The sequence below is a fragment of the Marmota monax genome, unplaced genomic scaffold (genome assembly GCF_021218885.2).
Source record: "Marmota monax isolate L192 unplaced genomic scaffold, Marmota_monax_Labrador192_F-V1.1 WCK01_AAM20220418_F8-fsc00086, whole genome shotgun sequence".
NCBI classification, from domain to species: Eukaryota; Metazoa; Chordata; class Mammalia; order Rodentia; family Sciuridae; genus Marmota; species Marmota monax.
Genome location: NW_026693086.1, coordinates 6,267,707 through 6,283,596, shown reverse-complemented (window position 1 = coordinate 6,283,596; position 15,890 = coordinate 6,267,707). Strand labels below are relative to the sequence as shown.

The 15,890-nt window shown below is 47.6% G+C and overlaps 1 protein-coding gene and 1 long non-coding RNA gene across 2 annotated transcripts; one reads left to right on the top strand and one right to left on the bottom strand.

Moving 5' to 3' along the window:
* Positions 1-666: 666 nt before the first annotated feature.
* On the bottom strand, positions 667-5,868 carry Prr14 (proline rich 14). Its single transcript, XM_058582662.1, is given in 13 exon segments — positions 667-796; positions 799-1,043; positions 1,131-1,202; positions 1,480-1,571; positions 1,666-1,735; positions 1,866-2,451; positions 2,726-2,835; positions 3,303-3,346; positions 3,622-3,811; positions 3,883-4,004; positions 4,590-4,752; positions 4,876-4,947; positions 5,751-5,868. Coding segments are annotated over 12 exon segments (1,749 nt in total). The 5' UTR covers positions 4,899-4,947; positions 5,751-5,868; the 3' UTR covers positions 667-764.
* LOC124099372 (uncharacterized) lies at positions 5,180-10,326 on the top strand. Its single transcript, XR_006853935.2, has 2 exons — positions 5,180-5,898; positions 6,155-10,326. It is a non-coding gene; the product is annotated as an uncharacterized LOC124099372 (long non-coding RNA).
* The last annotated feature ends 5,564 nt before the right edge of the window (positions 10,327-15,890 follow it).

Below are 15,890 nucleotides of genomic sequence, written 5' to 3'. Positions count from 1 at the left end.
TGATGCCACCCCTGTCAGGTCTCTAGGGGGATCGCTCAAGCGGCATGGGGTGGTCCCAGTATGCCGCTTGCTTTGCGAGTGTTAGATTTGCGGGATCGAGATTCTGTCCAGTTACCGTTTGGCTCAAGAATGCTGGTCTGTGCTCTCTGAGCGCTAACAAAATACACTTTGCACTTGTGTGCCGTGCACTTTCTCATATGTTAACTCATTTGGTAATTATTCGCCCCATTTTACAGAAGGTGAGGAGAACTGAAGTACAGACAGCTGGGAACCCCTGTTTCAGAATCTGTCCTCTGGCCACTGCTCCGTGCAGTCTCTAAATTATGAGTGCCACTCTGACCGTTTTCCTAGTCTTTTTTGGGGGGACCAGGTGTGGTGGTATACCCCTGTAATCCCAGCTCCTGGAGAGACTGAGGCAGGAAGATTTCAAGTTCAAAGCCAGCCTCAGCAATTTACAGAGGCCCTAAGCAACTCAGCGAGACCCTGTCTCTAAATAAAATATAAAAAAGAGTTGGGGATGTGGCTCAATGGTTAAGCATCTCTGGGCTCAATTCCTGATGCCCCTTTCCCCCCAAAAAAGCCTAGTCCTTTGGGGGAGCCAACATAGAAATATCAGTCAGTACTGTCAATCAGTCTATCAGTCTCAAACTCAGAGACACAAAAGAATCAGAAACATATCGAAAACTTTACTAGAAATATAGAGAAAAAAATATAAGTGCCTTAGAGGTTCCCATCCCTCCAAATGGATGGACAAACAAGAGTTTCTAGGGTTGATGGGGCTGCTCCCCATCTATTTCTCCTCCTCCAGGAACAAGGCATCTAGCTCCTCCAGCCGCTGCTGCAGCAGGGTTCCCACATCTGGGCTGGGTACCAGGTTGGGAGTAAGGGTCCTGCTAGCTGCTGCCCGGACCCCACGGGATGGCCGACGGGATCGGGGAAGACTGCTGTCCCGAAATTCTACAGCCCGCCGGAGCTTCCTTGAGCTGGTGAGAATCAGAGTCCCATTGCGCTCCCGGGGTTCCTCAAAGATGGTCTCAAAGGTCCTGGACCAGATAGGGAGAGGATCTATTTACCAACAGGCCATTGGTTCTGGCCTTCTCCACCACCCTCAAGCTTTCAAAGTTCCTCACCTCCTGGTTGTGGGTGATTGATAATTCTTGTTGGTATAAATTTCTTCCAAGCTGAACTCCTTCTTGTTTAACCTGGGAGCAAAGAGCAGAGGCCACTGAGAAACCTTGGGCCAGTGGGGCCTGAAGAAGGGCTAGGTAAGACCTGGTCTGTATTTCAGTTTCTGGATCATGCCAGGGCCAGGAGTGCTGTGTGAGGCAGACAGGAAGTTCTAAGCACAAACCATGTCCATGCCAAACTGTCTCCTCCAGGCGGGACTGTGCTCCCTGAGAGGAGACAAAGCCATACTTCAGGGGACATAAGCCTCCATCTGCTGGACCAAAGCAGCTCCCTGCCTAGTGAATCTCTCACCTGACTGGTCGAGGCAGCCCCATTGGTGTAAGGTTTATTTGAGGACGGACTGGTGTCTTGCGTATTCTGAATCCAGAAACCTTTCCCATAGTCTGCAAAAATGGTGTAGGTAGTTAAAGAGTGGCTTCCATGAAGTACAGACAGCTGGGAATCCATTTGTCTCCTCCCTCTCAGCTGTAATCCTACCTTGGTCTCAGGGTCTGAAAGCACCTGGTCTTTTGAGGATCTTGGTTCCTTCCCCTTGGTTGAGCCCAATCTGCAGAGAAGGTCAAGGCTCAGGAACCAACAAGATTCACAGCAATATCCCCATCTCCTGCCCACTGAATACTTAAGGAAGCTGGACCCAGACTGTGGCCAGGGCTTCAAGGGTTTATTGAGTGCACTACCTGGGTTCTGCTGGTTCGGAGAAGGAGGAGGTGGATGCACTGGACGAGCAAGATGTGGTGAGAGAAGGGGAGGCAACCATTCCTCCAAGAGGGAAGACCTCTTTCCGGAGACAGGGCCGAGGAGGTGGTGGGGCTCGGGCCATCTCCCCACCACCCACAGTGTGCCGCCGGGGCCTGGACCAGCTTGTTTGGGGTGGAACAGGGGGCCAGGTGCAGGTACCTGGGCCAGGGGGCCCCAGATCAGGGCAGGAGTGGCTTCGGCCCAGAGAAAGCTTAGGGAGAGGTGCTGGGGTATTATGGTCCTGAGCCCGCCACTGGCGGATGGGGGGCCGGGGACTAACAGATGTAATGCCCTCAGCCCGGGACTGCTCAGCCTCTGAGATGGCAATCTTCAACTCCAGCTTCATGGGAGATGATGGGGGTGGGGCCCGCGGGGTCTTGTTGGGCGTGAGGAAGATGTCAGCGAAACTCTCCAGCTTGGAGCGGACGGAACGGAAGAGGGGGGCCAAGCCCCAGGGACTGAGGCGGGGGCGTAAAAGACTGGATGGTGGTGGGGTCGATGGGGGCTCCAGAGCAGGATCTGGGGCTAAGGAAAGGAGAGGGTCACAGGTAGGCATTCCTTAGCTGTGGGTGTCTAAGCCCCAACTTAGTAGCCTTGGCCTTTGTCTCAAACAATAATCTTTATCCACAGAGGAATAAACCCACTCCTAAAAATTAAGTCCTACAATTGGGAGTTAAATCTCAAAGCCTCTAAATTCCATTTTCATGCACTATGTTCCACTCTGGGAGGACCCCACCCCCCACCTCTGCACCTGATACTTCCAGAAATCTTAGTTCCAAGTCTCAACCCTCATCGTTACCTGGTGGTGGGCTCTCTGGTGGGTCTGCAGTAAGGGTGGACGGCTGGAATGGAGGTTCTAGGTCCTCAGATGCAGGCATTAGCTGGTGAATCTTTGCCATGGGCTCAACTCTGAGGTTAAGGGGCAAGGTAAAGGTTTCGGGTGAAGGCTTCCAGGTCTAAATCTCACCTAAGCCACCACCTCCCCTGTCCTTTGTTTTTTTGTGGGTTTTTTTTTTGGGGGGGGGGGATACTGGGAATTAAACCTGGGACACTCTGTTACTGAACTATATATCCCCAATCCTTTTATTTATTTTATTTTTTGGTACCAGGGATTAAACTCAGGGGTGCTTAACCACTGGGACACATCCCCAGCCATTTTTATTTTTTATTTTGAGACAAGGTCTCACTAAGTTGCTTAAGGCCTTGCTAAATTGCTGAGGCTGGCTTTGAACTTGCAATTCTCCTGCCTCAGTCTCTAGGAAAAGCTTGTGCATGGCACCCCTGTCCCTTAAAGGTGCTATAAGGAAGACTGAAAAATAAATCCTGATGTCCCTAGCTCTGGCTACCGGGATGATCCCTTCCCCAGCCCCTCTCACCTTTGTGATGGGATGGCGAAGGTGGGGTTCTCATCCACGAAGTCCTGGATATAAACAAGGGATATATGTGGAGAAGCAGGGAAGCTGCCTTTGGCTTCCTTAGTTCCCTATGCCCTGGCTCTTTCAGTCCCCAGCTACCTGCTTGGGTTCACACTTAAGACTTTCATATAATTTTTGCTCAGGTATTGTATGCTACCTAAAATGCTGTGATTCTTGCCCTGAGAGAAATTTACCCCAGAGTCAGTCATCTTATTTCTCTTTTATAACCCTGCTGGAATGCCCCAGCTAAACCCCTATCATCCTTCCCCAAGTTCTATACCTCAGCTGGGAGTCTGGGACCAGCAATGTCTTCTAGCATCACCACCAGGGTAGGTTGGGGGCCCTGGCCCACCTTTGGTGAAGGGCTCTCCTCTGGGATGGGGGTTGTCCTTGATCGTTGCCTCAGGGTAGAAGAGGGCCGATGGATTCGACTCAAGGGTTCTCGGCACAAATGCAGGGGGTCAGGAGGCCTGGAAAGGGAACAAAAAACTCAGTGGGCTCAGCTGTGTCCCCAGCTGATTCCCCATCCTGCCATGCTCACCTGGCCTGTGAAGGCCACTTGATCTTTTGGGGTTGTGAGGCACGTGACTGGCTGCAGACAGAATCTTGAAGATTGCTGTGTTGCTGTGGAATACAGTTCTTCTCTTGAGGGACCAGGGGGACCTAGAAGAGAGAGAGGTGTCAAGAGCAAGAGAGGTTGAACTGAACAGTGTCTCCCTTAGCCTAACAGTTCCCTTAGCCTCAAGGTGACAAAGATCATGGCTAGAATTCACTCAAATCCCCAAAGAAGAGGGGAGCTGGTCTGAATTAAGGGCCCAGAATTAGAGATCTTGAACTGCAGGTGTGGAATGTGGGTAATCTCAACAGGCTGTTTGGAGAAATGAAAGAGAGTGATCTAGGGTGAGTCAATACCTTATTTTGGGTATCAGTTTTTCTCATTTGTGCAATGGAGCCAAGGACCCCAGAAGCTTCCCCAAGGAAAAAAAGCAGAAGGGTTTCTCATATTTGAAAGTTGTAGGAATGTGGTTCCAGCCACAGGGGTTGGAAGGTGAGGAAACTGTGAGCACTGGAAACCCTGCTCACTTCTAGGTTGAAGGGAGAACTATGCAGAACTGTAGCATTAGGGAGGGTGCTGGGGCCATAGACGTGAAAATGAGGTGTTTGTATATTTTTAAGGACTGTAGTCTGACTTTGGTATTGAGGAGTGATTTGAGGGGAAAAGAGGGCCTTTCAGTTCAGGGGGCTCACCATGTGGGCAGCCATAACATCTTCCAACACCACGGCAAGGACCCTCCGAGAGGCCTTTTCCAGGGGCGAAGGGGCTCCCACGGGCTGCAGCCTTGGCCGTTTTGGGCTCCTGGCTTCCCATAATGATCGAGCTAGGGGCTGACGGCACAGCCGGCTAGATGAGCTGGAGGGTAAAAGAAGCAGAGGACGGTCGCCTGAAACTGTCGTTGGCTCTGTAGTTTCCCGGTACAGCCGCCAGGACCCCCGTCACCCGGGCTCAAGACAGGCGGGCGGGGTGCGCTCTCACCTGGAGTCCCCAGGCAAGTCCATGGGGGAAGCGGCGGCTCCGGGGGGTCCCTGGGGGATGCCAGGCTGCGGCCTGGGGTAAGGGGGGGAGCAGGGGAGCGGGGAGTGAGGGCCAGCCCCTCCCTCGGGCCTCCGCCCTTCATGGTCCTCCCGCAGCTCCCGGTAACCCAGACTGGAGCCCTGGGGCGCTGAAGGGCGCCCCCGGCTGGCAGGCCGGGGCGGGTGTACTCCCGCTGCCGCCTCCTTGATCAGCGGTTCACTCTTGCCCTGCCTGGCACCTGCCGCGAGATTCTGGGTCACAGAGGCCCCAGGTCTCCCAGGGTCCTAGTCTCCCAGAGCCTTTGTCCCTGAAGATTCTGCCCTGAGATTCCCCGGGATCCACTGGGATCCCGGTCCTGGGAGGCTTCGTTTCCGCTGCATGCCTCAGTGATCCTCCTCCCTTCTCGGCGAGCAGCCGAGGATTCCAAAGCAATACTCCACACACTGACGGTCCTCCCTCCCACCAGATCCCCAAGACCGGATTTCTACGGAAAGAATCCTACAGCGCGGTTCTTCCAATCAGACGCCGCACGGCGCTTCTCCTCCCCCTGTGAGCTTTAGCTCTGCAAAGCTCCACTCCGGCGGGGGCAGCCCGAGCTTTGGCATCACAGAACTCAGTCTGGATCCCGGGGGATCTACTGTCAAGCAGATACCCTCTTCGCTCCAACCCTGGAGGTTCCGCCCACAGACACCATCCCACCCACACCTCCTACCCTGCCCTTATCCCCTCCCAGCGTTCTACCCAGCCCGGGACCAGATGGTTCAAACGCTCCCTATCCCGCCCCCCCTCCTGCCCGCTCTGCAGCCGCTCCTTGCCCTCCCCCGCGCGCCGCTCACCGCCGCCTCCCGCGGATCCCCGGTCTTCGATAGCTCCCACCTCCGACTCCTTTAAAACCAGCCTTACCCAACGCTGCCCAACCGCCAGGGGCCTTCTTCTCGGAGTCTCCCGGCACCGCCCAATCGCCGGTCCCCGTCTTCCGGGGTGGTAAGAAACTAAGTGAAGCCGCCTGGTGGCCATCATCCCTAGGGGCAAGAAGCCAAATTGGGCAGCACCGCCATTATAGTTGAGGGCAAATATCGTAGTCCGGGTTGAACCTTAGTGGACCCGACAGCGTCATCTTTTTGAAGGCGAGTTAGTAGCTAAATACTATGCCAGATTTCATGACATGCTGAGGCAACCATAGTGAAGCTAGGGTGCCTTCACGTTTTTTAAGGGCATCTTCCGGTTCTTTCGTTCTTAGGCCAATGAGCGTCGACCGACTGCTAACGATTTGTGAAATTCCCAACGTCCTAGAGAGGCCTCATCTGAGTCTGATTGCGACACAACCCGGGGTTCTTCCACCAGATTCTTACCGCACAGGATCTGAGTTTGGGAGCGAGTGGCGGGGGTCCTGAGTTCAAACACCAGAGGTCAAAGACCAGGGCAGGTGCAGCCTCGGACTTCTTTGTTGCACGGTGTCCTGGAGAAATTGGGCCTAGCCGAAGTTGGGAAGAGGTTGGGCATGTTGATCTTCATTTCGTCTGAGTTTTGTATGCTTCTTCCCGGAGGAGTGGAGGTGTCCGCTAACCGCAGAAAGGGTTCACCATTGAGGCTCCATTGCAGGACGCCATAAATCCACCTTAACTTGCTTGGTGGGACCGGTTCAGCTTCCCTCTTTGTTCGGGACTCCCAGGAGCCACTATCAGGAGGAGCCTGACTGATGCAGACCGTAAATACTTAGGGTTCAGCGATGGGATCTCGAGGCTTGGAGAAACTGCATCATGGGTTTTTAGCAGGAGCCAGACTGTTGGTGGTGAAAAAGTGAGCATATACCGTCTTCTCGCACTGTGAAGGCGCCCTCAGCACCTAATCAAAGTCCATGCCTCCGCTAGTTCTTCCCCAGAAGAACTATTCCCTGTTCCAAAGCAAACCTTGTTTTCTTAATAAAACAAGAGAGCCTGAAGCCTAGTGTCCTGGGTTTAAGATCAAGGTGCAGAGGCACCTCTCGGTCTAGAATAATTTTCTTTCGGGAGATTGAATGATGAAAGTATTAAAACAATGATATGGAAAGAACAGAATTGCAGCGTGGAACGCAAAGATTCTCCAACTCCGTCCCCAAGGACTCTCTTCAAGATAAAAGTGCTCTCAGGATTACAATGTCTCTTTGTGATTGGAGATCGGCTGGGTCTCTGGAAATCCTTTATGAGATTTCTGGTGTGAGTAGGCAACAGCTCTTCCAGCTAGAGGGATTTTCTCTCCTCCTGGATCCATTTGGCCGTGTGGTGCCTAAAGATATTCCCTGGAGGTATGGTGAGTGCCTAGGCCTAGAGTGTCCTGAGTTTAAACACACAGGTCCTTTCTAGGCCCCCGAGCAGGAAAAGCCTTCAAGAGCAGAGCAAACAATCTGATTTTTGATTCTCTAAGTTGCCAGAAGTCTCAACAACACTAAGGGTAAAGGAAGTAGCCTAAGGAAAAGGCCTGGAGGCTGAAAATTTGGTAGATAGGGCCCAATCCTGAGATCCTAACTTAGGGCATAGAGTTCATCAAATTGAAATCTAAGGTAGACTGTCCCAGCCCTCAGCCTAGGCTAGCAAGGGTGAGCACTCATGGCTTCACAAAATTGAACTCTGCCCTTTTTGTGACTCCTATTTCAACTACTCCTACCTAACCCACCATCTGGGTACATATTACAGTATGTGACAAGTGTGTGCTGAATGGTTCACATAAACTCCAGTGGGGCTGCTGATGGGCTGTTAGTGCACTTTAGTTATCTTTCCTCAGAAACTGGTCCTCTGGATCTCCCATCTTCTTAACTGTGTTTGGCCTTATATATAGGATAGGAACAATAAACCCTATCATGCCTATCTCAAAGTAGACTTGGGAGATGAAGAGCAAGAGAGAAGACACAAAGAGAAAAAAAGTGAAGCTGGGTGTAATGGTACATGTCTATCATCCCAGTGGCTAGGGAGGCTGAGGCAGGAGGATTGCATGTTCAAGACCAGCCTCAGCAACTTAGTGAGACCCTGTCTCAAAAAAATAAAAAGGGCTGGGGATGTAACTCAGTGGTAAAGCAACCCTGGGTTCAATCCCTAGTACCTGCCCCCAAAAGAGGATGATAAAAGCTGCTGCTTCTTAGCCAAGTGCAGTGGTGCACAGCTATAATCCCAGCAATTTGGGAGGCCAAGTAAGGAGGATCACAAAGTTCAAGACCAATTTAGCAATTTAGTGAGACCCTGCCTTAAATTTAAAAATGCCTGGGAATGTAGCTATTAAGCTCTACCATTAGGTAGAGCACACCTGGGGTTCAATCCCCAGTACTGCAAACAACAAAAAGCTGCTTCTTTCTGCTCTGAGTGCCCTGCCCCTTTGGGTCCTCCAGCTAGCTGCTGGAGACCTTTCTGTTAAAACCCACTAGCCTGAGCTCCAAAACAGCCAGGGTAGAGTGGGTGGGGTTGTGGCTGCAGGGTATCAGAGATGGGTGAAATGGGTCAATTTTAGCCCTTTACCAGGAACCACACCTCAGAAATAATAGTAAGCCTTGGGTTTGGGTTGCTGCTCTGGTTTGCATTAATCCATTCAACAAAATTTCAAGACTTCCCAGGTACTATGTCCTCAGGGGAGACACGCCTGACCCCTGAAAGTTTGTATCCCTGCATTTATACCTCTGTATACGAGATTGCCATCGGTTCTGATGCTTCCAGCAACTTTAATCCTCTACTCTGAGGTACTTGATTTAGCCAGGTTTAAGCACATTCCTGCCCAATTTAAGTCCCCTGATGAACATTGAAGCTTCACTTCTGGAGGGTTTTCTACTCTAGTCAGCTACTTCAGATTGTTATTATTATTTTTAATCTGAAAAATTTGGTCCTGCCTATAGTCCTCCTCCTCTTTCCCAGTGGAGAGAGCCACCTGTGGCCAGTTCCGTCCTTGTCCATCCCCTCTTTTTTTCTAGCAGGGGGATGGTAGACAGGGCTCAAGTTTGGAAAGCTGATAGTAAAACTAATGAAAATGTGGGGAGGGAAGGAGATTGGGAGGGTGGAGAGACAACAAAGAAGAGTGAAGGGAGCTGCCTATTAATATCTGAAACAGTAGTACATTATGATGCCTGTTTTCAATTTATCCCCTCATCTCCAATTTTATTTGTTTATTTATTTAGGGCTGGTAATCAATCTCAGGGTCTCCCACATGCTAGGCAAGCACTCTACCACTGAGCTACACTCCCAGCCCTCAAATTCATTCTCCCCACCCCCCTTGCTCTGTGAGAATGGATCTGGTCCATTGAAATATTTTTTTCTCTACTAGCTGGCATTGTGTTAAGGGTTGTCCATATACTGCTAGAAAAACATTGCAGCAAGAAAGGGAGTTGCTTCCTGGTTCCAGTGAACCTACTGGCAGGCTCCTGGGTTCTATCCCCCAGCCCCTGCATGGTGGTCAACAGCATCCAATGGCCAGCAGCTCACCCTAGTACCTTCTTGGATGGCTTTGTAGTGACTCCACTACAAAGTACCTCTGGTGAGACACCTTCCCATGAATAGCCCTTCCTGGCACCCTAGAGGAAAGATTTCCAGCAGGTTCCACGAGAAGGACACTCTAACCATTTCTGTGACCTCTCCAGAAAGTTCTGGATCACCCCCAGGAAGGGTGGAGTATTTTTCCTGGATGCTCTCAGTGTGAGGGACAGCAGCTGCTTCTTATATCTGCTGTTCTTGCAGTTTTTTAAATTGCTTATTATCTGTAGTGAATAGAATTTTGCCCCCCCCAAAGATATGTTCAAGTCCTAACCCTCTCCCTCAGTTCCTATAAATGTGACTTTATTTGGAAATAAAGTCTTTGCAAATGTAGTTAAAATGAGATCATACTGGATTAGGATGGGCCCTAATCCAATGACTGGTGTGTCATTTATAAGAAAAGGAACTTGGGGGCTGGGGATGTGGCTCAAGCGGTAGCGCGCTTGCCTGGCATGCATGCGGCCCGGGTTCGATCCTCAGCACCACATACAAACAAAGATGTTGTGCCTGCCGAAAACTTAAAAATAAATAAATAAATAAATATTAAAAAAAAAAAAAAGAAAAGGAACTTGGACACACACATAAAAAGGAGACTGTAATGTGAAGATACAAACATGCAGAGAAAATACCATATGACAGAGGCAGAGATTGAAGTGGCGCATCTGATACAAGCCAAGGAATGCCAAAGATTGCCAACAAGATTACCAGCAACCTAGAAGAGACAAAGGAAGACATTCTACCCAGGAAAATGATACAGAATTCAATCTTTCATTTCTTTAAATTACCTGTTATAGTTGATCATTTTTGTATTAACTTTTCCTCATTTAAATTGCCATATGGTTTCTCCTTCCTGATTGGACCAGACTTAACACATCAACAAATATACTAGCATCTTAGCATGAAATAAAGTAGAATATCTAAGCTAGGTAATGTGGTTGAATGCCCATAAATTCCAGCTACTTGGGAGGCTGAGGCAGGAAGGTCAAAAATTCGAGGCCAGCCTCAGCAATTTAGCAAGATCCTGTCTCAAAATAAAAATTTAAAAAGGGATGGATACTGGGGATTGAACTAGAGCAAATTATATTCTATGCTTATATAATTATGTCAAAATGAACCCAAAAGTTATACATAACTATAATGAACTAATAAATATGTGGCTCAGTGGTGGAACACCCCTGGGTTCAATCCCTAGGGCTAAAAAAAAAAAAAAAGTATGCATATAAATGTGTGTGTGTATGTGTGTGTGTTATACAGTTGAACTGTTAACAGAAGAAAGGAGCAATAAAAAGAAAAATTGCCAGGCTCAGTGGCGCACACCTGTAATCCCAGCGGCTTGGGAGAATGAGACAGGAGAATCGCAAGTTCAAAGCCAGCTTCAGCAACCACAAGGCAACTAAGCAACTCAGTGAGACTCTGTCTCTAAATAAAATACAAAATAGGGCTGGGGATGTGGCTCAGTAGTCCAGTGCCCCTGAGTTCAATCCCTGGTACCAAAAAATAAAAAATAAAAAATAATGCACACCAGTAATCCCATTGCTTCAGGAAGCTGATGCAGGAGGATCAAAGTTTTCGACCAGCCTCAGCAAGTTTGTGAGACTCTAAGCAATTGAGCAAGACCCTTTATCAAAAAAACAAACAAACAAAAAAAAAACGTGGAGGGTGGGGTTCGGTGCTAGGGATGTAGCTCAGTGGTAAAGTTCTCCTGAATTCAATCACTGGAACAACAACAAAAACAAAAAAAAAGATAAATGACAAAATAAAAATATAATCCTAAAGGACAAATAAAGAGAAGTTTTTTTATTTTATTTATATCTATCCAGGTATGGTGGTACATGCCTTTAATCCCAGCAACTCAGGAAGCTAAGGAAGGATTATGCAAGTCTGAGGCCAATCTGGGTAATTTAGTAAGTAAAACACAAACAAAAAAACATTCTCATAAATTCACAAAACAACTCCTAGGGGGTGACTCTGCCCATGTTGACATCCACTGGTTTAGGGCCACTGATTTAAAGCTCTAGTTTCAGCCAGGCCCAGGGCACATACCTGTAATCCCAGCAACTCAGGAAGCTGACACAGAGGATCACAAGTTTGAGGGTAGCCTCAGTAATTTAGCAAGGCCTTCAGCAACTTAGATCCTAAAATAAAATAGCTGGGCACAGTGGCACACACCTGTAATCCTAGCGGCTCTGGAGGCTGAGTGAGGCAGGAGAATCATGAGTTCAAAGCCAGCCTCAGCAAAAGTGAGGTACTAAACAATTCAGTGAGACCCTGTCTCTAAATAAGATACAAAATAAGAGCTGGGGATATGGCTCAGTAGTTGAGTGCCCCTGAGTTCAATCCCTGGTAACTGGAAAAAAAAGAGGGTGGGGTGGGGATATAGCTCAGTGGTAAAAAGCCCTCTGGGTTAAATCGTTATTATGGAAAAAAAAAATCAGCATCTGGGGAGGTATCATTGAGATTGGGAAATGAAAGGATTATTCAGGGTCCAGTGAAGGTCAATTCAGAAGAAAACCGTAATCGTAGTTGGAAAAAAGTAGGAACTGCCAAGTGTTGTTATGCTTGACTCCATCAAGATTTGTTAAATGGATGAATGAATGATGTTACAGGTATGTAATATGAAACTAATTTTTATATCTCTTTTTGGTTCTGGGTTTGAACCCAGGGGCACTCTATCGCTGAACCACATCCTCAACCCTTTTTATTTTTGTTTTTTGAGACAGGGTCTTACCAAATTGCTGAGGCTGTCTTTGAATTTGCAATCCTCCTGCCTCAACCTCCAAATCGCTGGGATTACAGGCATGTGCCACTGTGCTTGGCTGTGTTCCTTTTTAAATGCTACTCACCGCAAAGAACTAGGTGGCAAAAGTTTGGAAAGTGCTCCAAATTTTTAGTGAAATTGCAAAGAACTTTCATACATTTTGAAATAGCTTTGTTAAGCTAGAACTCATATACCATATAGTTCACCTATTTTTTAATATTTATTTTTTAGTTTTAGGTGGATACAATATCTTTATTTTGTCTTTATGTGGTGCTGAGAATCGAACCCAGTGCCTCACGCATGCCAGGCGAGCGCACTACCACTTGAGCACATACCCAGCCCCACCTATTTTTTTTTTAAAGAGAGAATTTTTTTAATATTTATTTATTTTTTTTTAGTTTTAGGTGGACACAATATCTTTACTTTGTTTTTATGTGGTGCTGAGAATCAAACCCAGTGCCTCACGCATGCTAGGTAAGCGCACTACCACTTGAGCCACATCCCCAGCTTCTAGTTCACCTATTTTAAGTGTAAAGTTCAATGGAGTTTCACGTTAGCACTATCATGTAAGGAAGGATTCCACTTTATACTTTGAAGTATAAACCTTGCTGCTCCAGTGCAGACAGCTTATTTTGAAGCTATGTTGGTTTTGTTTGTTTGTTTGTTTCCTGTTGCTGGGGATTGAACCCAGGGCCTTGTGCAGGCAGGCAAGCACTCTACCAACTGAGCTATATCCCCAGGCAGCGAATACCTTATTTTAAAATAGACATCTCCCCTTTCTCCCCAGCTTTCCCTCCTTAACAGCACAGGAAACAAGAGTAAAATTTTTCCTCTCCCAGGCTGAACAACTGTGCCCTTCACAGCCTGGAAGAGTGTCACTGTCCACAAGAAAAAAGAAACTCCAAACCCAAGAACTGGAGCAATGACTCTTTCAAGGACACTTGATGGACACTAATTAATTATATTTACTGATAAAATTTGGATCCCAGCCCTTGTATTACTTTTTAAAAATTCCTGTGTTCCCCTTTGCAGGGCGAATCACAGCCTCTTTTTTGCTGACAAATCAATTAAAGTTTTTCCGGGGGCTGGGGTTGTGGCCCAGCAGCAGCTCTGGCATGTGTGAGGCACTGGGTTCGATTTTCAGCACCACATATAAATAAATAAATAAAGGTCTATCATCAACTAAAAAAAAAGGTTTTTCCTTTTTTTTTTTTTCAAAATCTTGTCCTCATTATTGTAATGGCAACAGACCCAAGGACCAAGGTTTCAGTATCAATTGCAACCAATTTAGCACATATTTATTATCCCTTAAAGAAACTCCCATGAGCTGGGGATGTGGCTCAGTGGTAGAGCATGCACATGCCACAAGAGTGCCCCGGTGTTTAATACCCAGAACCAAAAATAAATATAAAAATTAAATTAAAAAATAGTTTCATATTACATGCCTGTAACATCCATTCACTTATTAATTTAACAAATGTTCATGGAGTCAACCATGGTTCAATCCCCAGTCCCACAAAAAAAAGAGAAACTCTATATCCATTAATATTCATTCGCCTTTCCCCCACTCCTTCTATAGATTTGTCTATTCTGGATATCTCATTTTAAGTTTTCTCACATTTTTATTTGACATCCATAATTATTTTTGTTTGTAGAAATGTTTTGCATTGATTTTTGGGGATCAACATCCTCCTATTTTACAAGAGAAAATGGACTATTACTGAGAATTTTTTTTTTAAATGTATTTATTTTCCGGGCGCATGCCTGTAATCCCAGCAGTTCCGGAGGCTGAGGCAGGAGGATCGCGAGTTCAAAGCCAGTGCCAACAATTTAGCGAGGCCCTGTTTCTAAATAAAATATATATTAAAAAAAGAGGGTGGGGGCTGGGGATGTGGCTCAGTGGTTAAGCGCCCCTGAGTCCAACCCTCGGTATAAAACAAAACCAAAAATAAAACAACATTCCCCAGCCCCTATGGAGAATTTCTTAGAATCAAACTCGCATGTGGGTTTCGAATTCCGTCAGTATATCATCCGACTGGGATTCTGGGGACGAGGGTTTGACATTCTCTGGCAGTGCAGCTGGGATTCGAGGTCAGGAATTGTGAGGCGCTGAGCATGTTTGTGATCTCCTAGGTGCAGACCCTGGATTCTCCCCCTGCACCCTTGGTCGCTCCTTTGCGCCTGAGGATGGACATAGGACTCTTCTCGGCTTTGGGGAGGCCAATGAATGCGTCATTTTTGGGTTTTGTTTTGTTTGCGGTGCCCAGCGGCGCTTTACCCCGAGTTATATTCCCAGCCATTAATTAATTAATTAATTAATTTTTAAAAAATTATAGATGGGCACAATACCTTTATTTTATCTATTTATGTGGTGCTGAGGATTGAACCCAGTGCCTCACATTTGACGAGACAAGCGCTCTACCACTGAGCCACCACGCCAGCCCCCTTTAATTTATTTTGAGCCAGGTGTCACTTGCGGTCCTCCTGCCTCAGTCTTCCGAGTCGCTGCGATTACGGGGTGTGCCACCGTCTTCTACTTGGGCCTCACAACATCACTAACCCAAGGGCTTCCCGCTTCTCCCAAGCCAGAGCCATTCAAAAGTCCCCGCCCTCTAAGGCCCAATCACCGACGCACCTTGTTTAGAAATTTGACTAGAACTGACCTATCAGCGAGCGCGAAGATAGAGCCCGCACGAAGCTCCTACGCAAGTCACGGTAGGAAGTGAGATCGTACTTATTTAGTACTGAAGGGCGACCAAAGGGTACAGCCTTCACGGTACCTTATTTGGTAAGGTTAGCTTGACTAAGCGAGGAAAGGACACCATGAGGCTTTTGGAAACAAACGGGGAAGCTGGCAGCGCCATGTTTTCTAAGGGACTTACTCAGCAATCGGATCCAAAATGACAGGTGCTGCAGTGGTTCATAAATATGAATGCCTTCCTGGGACCACGACTGGGCTAGAAGGAGCCTCTGGGCACCTGAACGCCGGCCACTTCAAATCCACATAGGTATTAAAAGAGCCGGGCGCAGTGGCTCACGCCTTGTAATCCCAGTGGTTCCGGAGGCTAAGGCAGTATGATCGCGAGTTCAAAGCCAACCTCAGCGAGACCCTGTCTCTAAATAAAATATTAAAAAGATCTGGGATATGGCTCAGTGGTTAAGCACCCCCCCCCCCGGGTTCGATCCCTAATACAAAAATTTAAAAGAAAATTGAACATTTAAATTTGAATTTCCTGAAAGGGAAGCCTGGGATCACTCCCCGACTCCCTTCTTCTGTCGCCCTAAAACTGTGTGGATCACCAAGGTTGCATATTCAGTACCTTGCAGTAGTTAAACGCTACAGGGTTGATGCCCGACAAACGTGGATTCTGATCCTGATTGCATCCTTCATATGTAGTGTGGACTTGGAAATGACCTAATTTCTTTGAGCTTCAATTTTCTTAATGACACTTGGTTGAGGATCTGCAGGTGCTGTATCCATCCCCCACCTGGGACTTACCTCTGGGACTCCTATACCAGCTCTAACTCAGCTTTCTTCTCCAGGATTCAAAGAGCCCCAAACCACCTTCTCTCTTAGATAGACAAAAAGTTGAGTTCTATATTTACCTGAATCTGGACTAAGGCAAGGCAGGTTCCAGAAGAGCCTGTTGAAATGAGAGGACTCTTGCACACATAAAGTTAGACTTATTGGAACGCCCCAAGGGCTCACTGCTCACAAATATCTCCTTTTA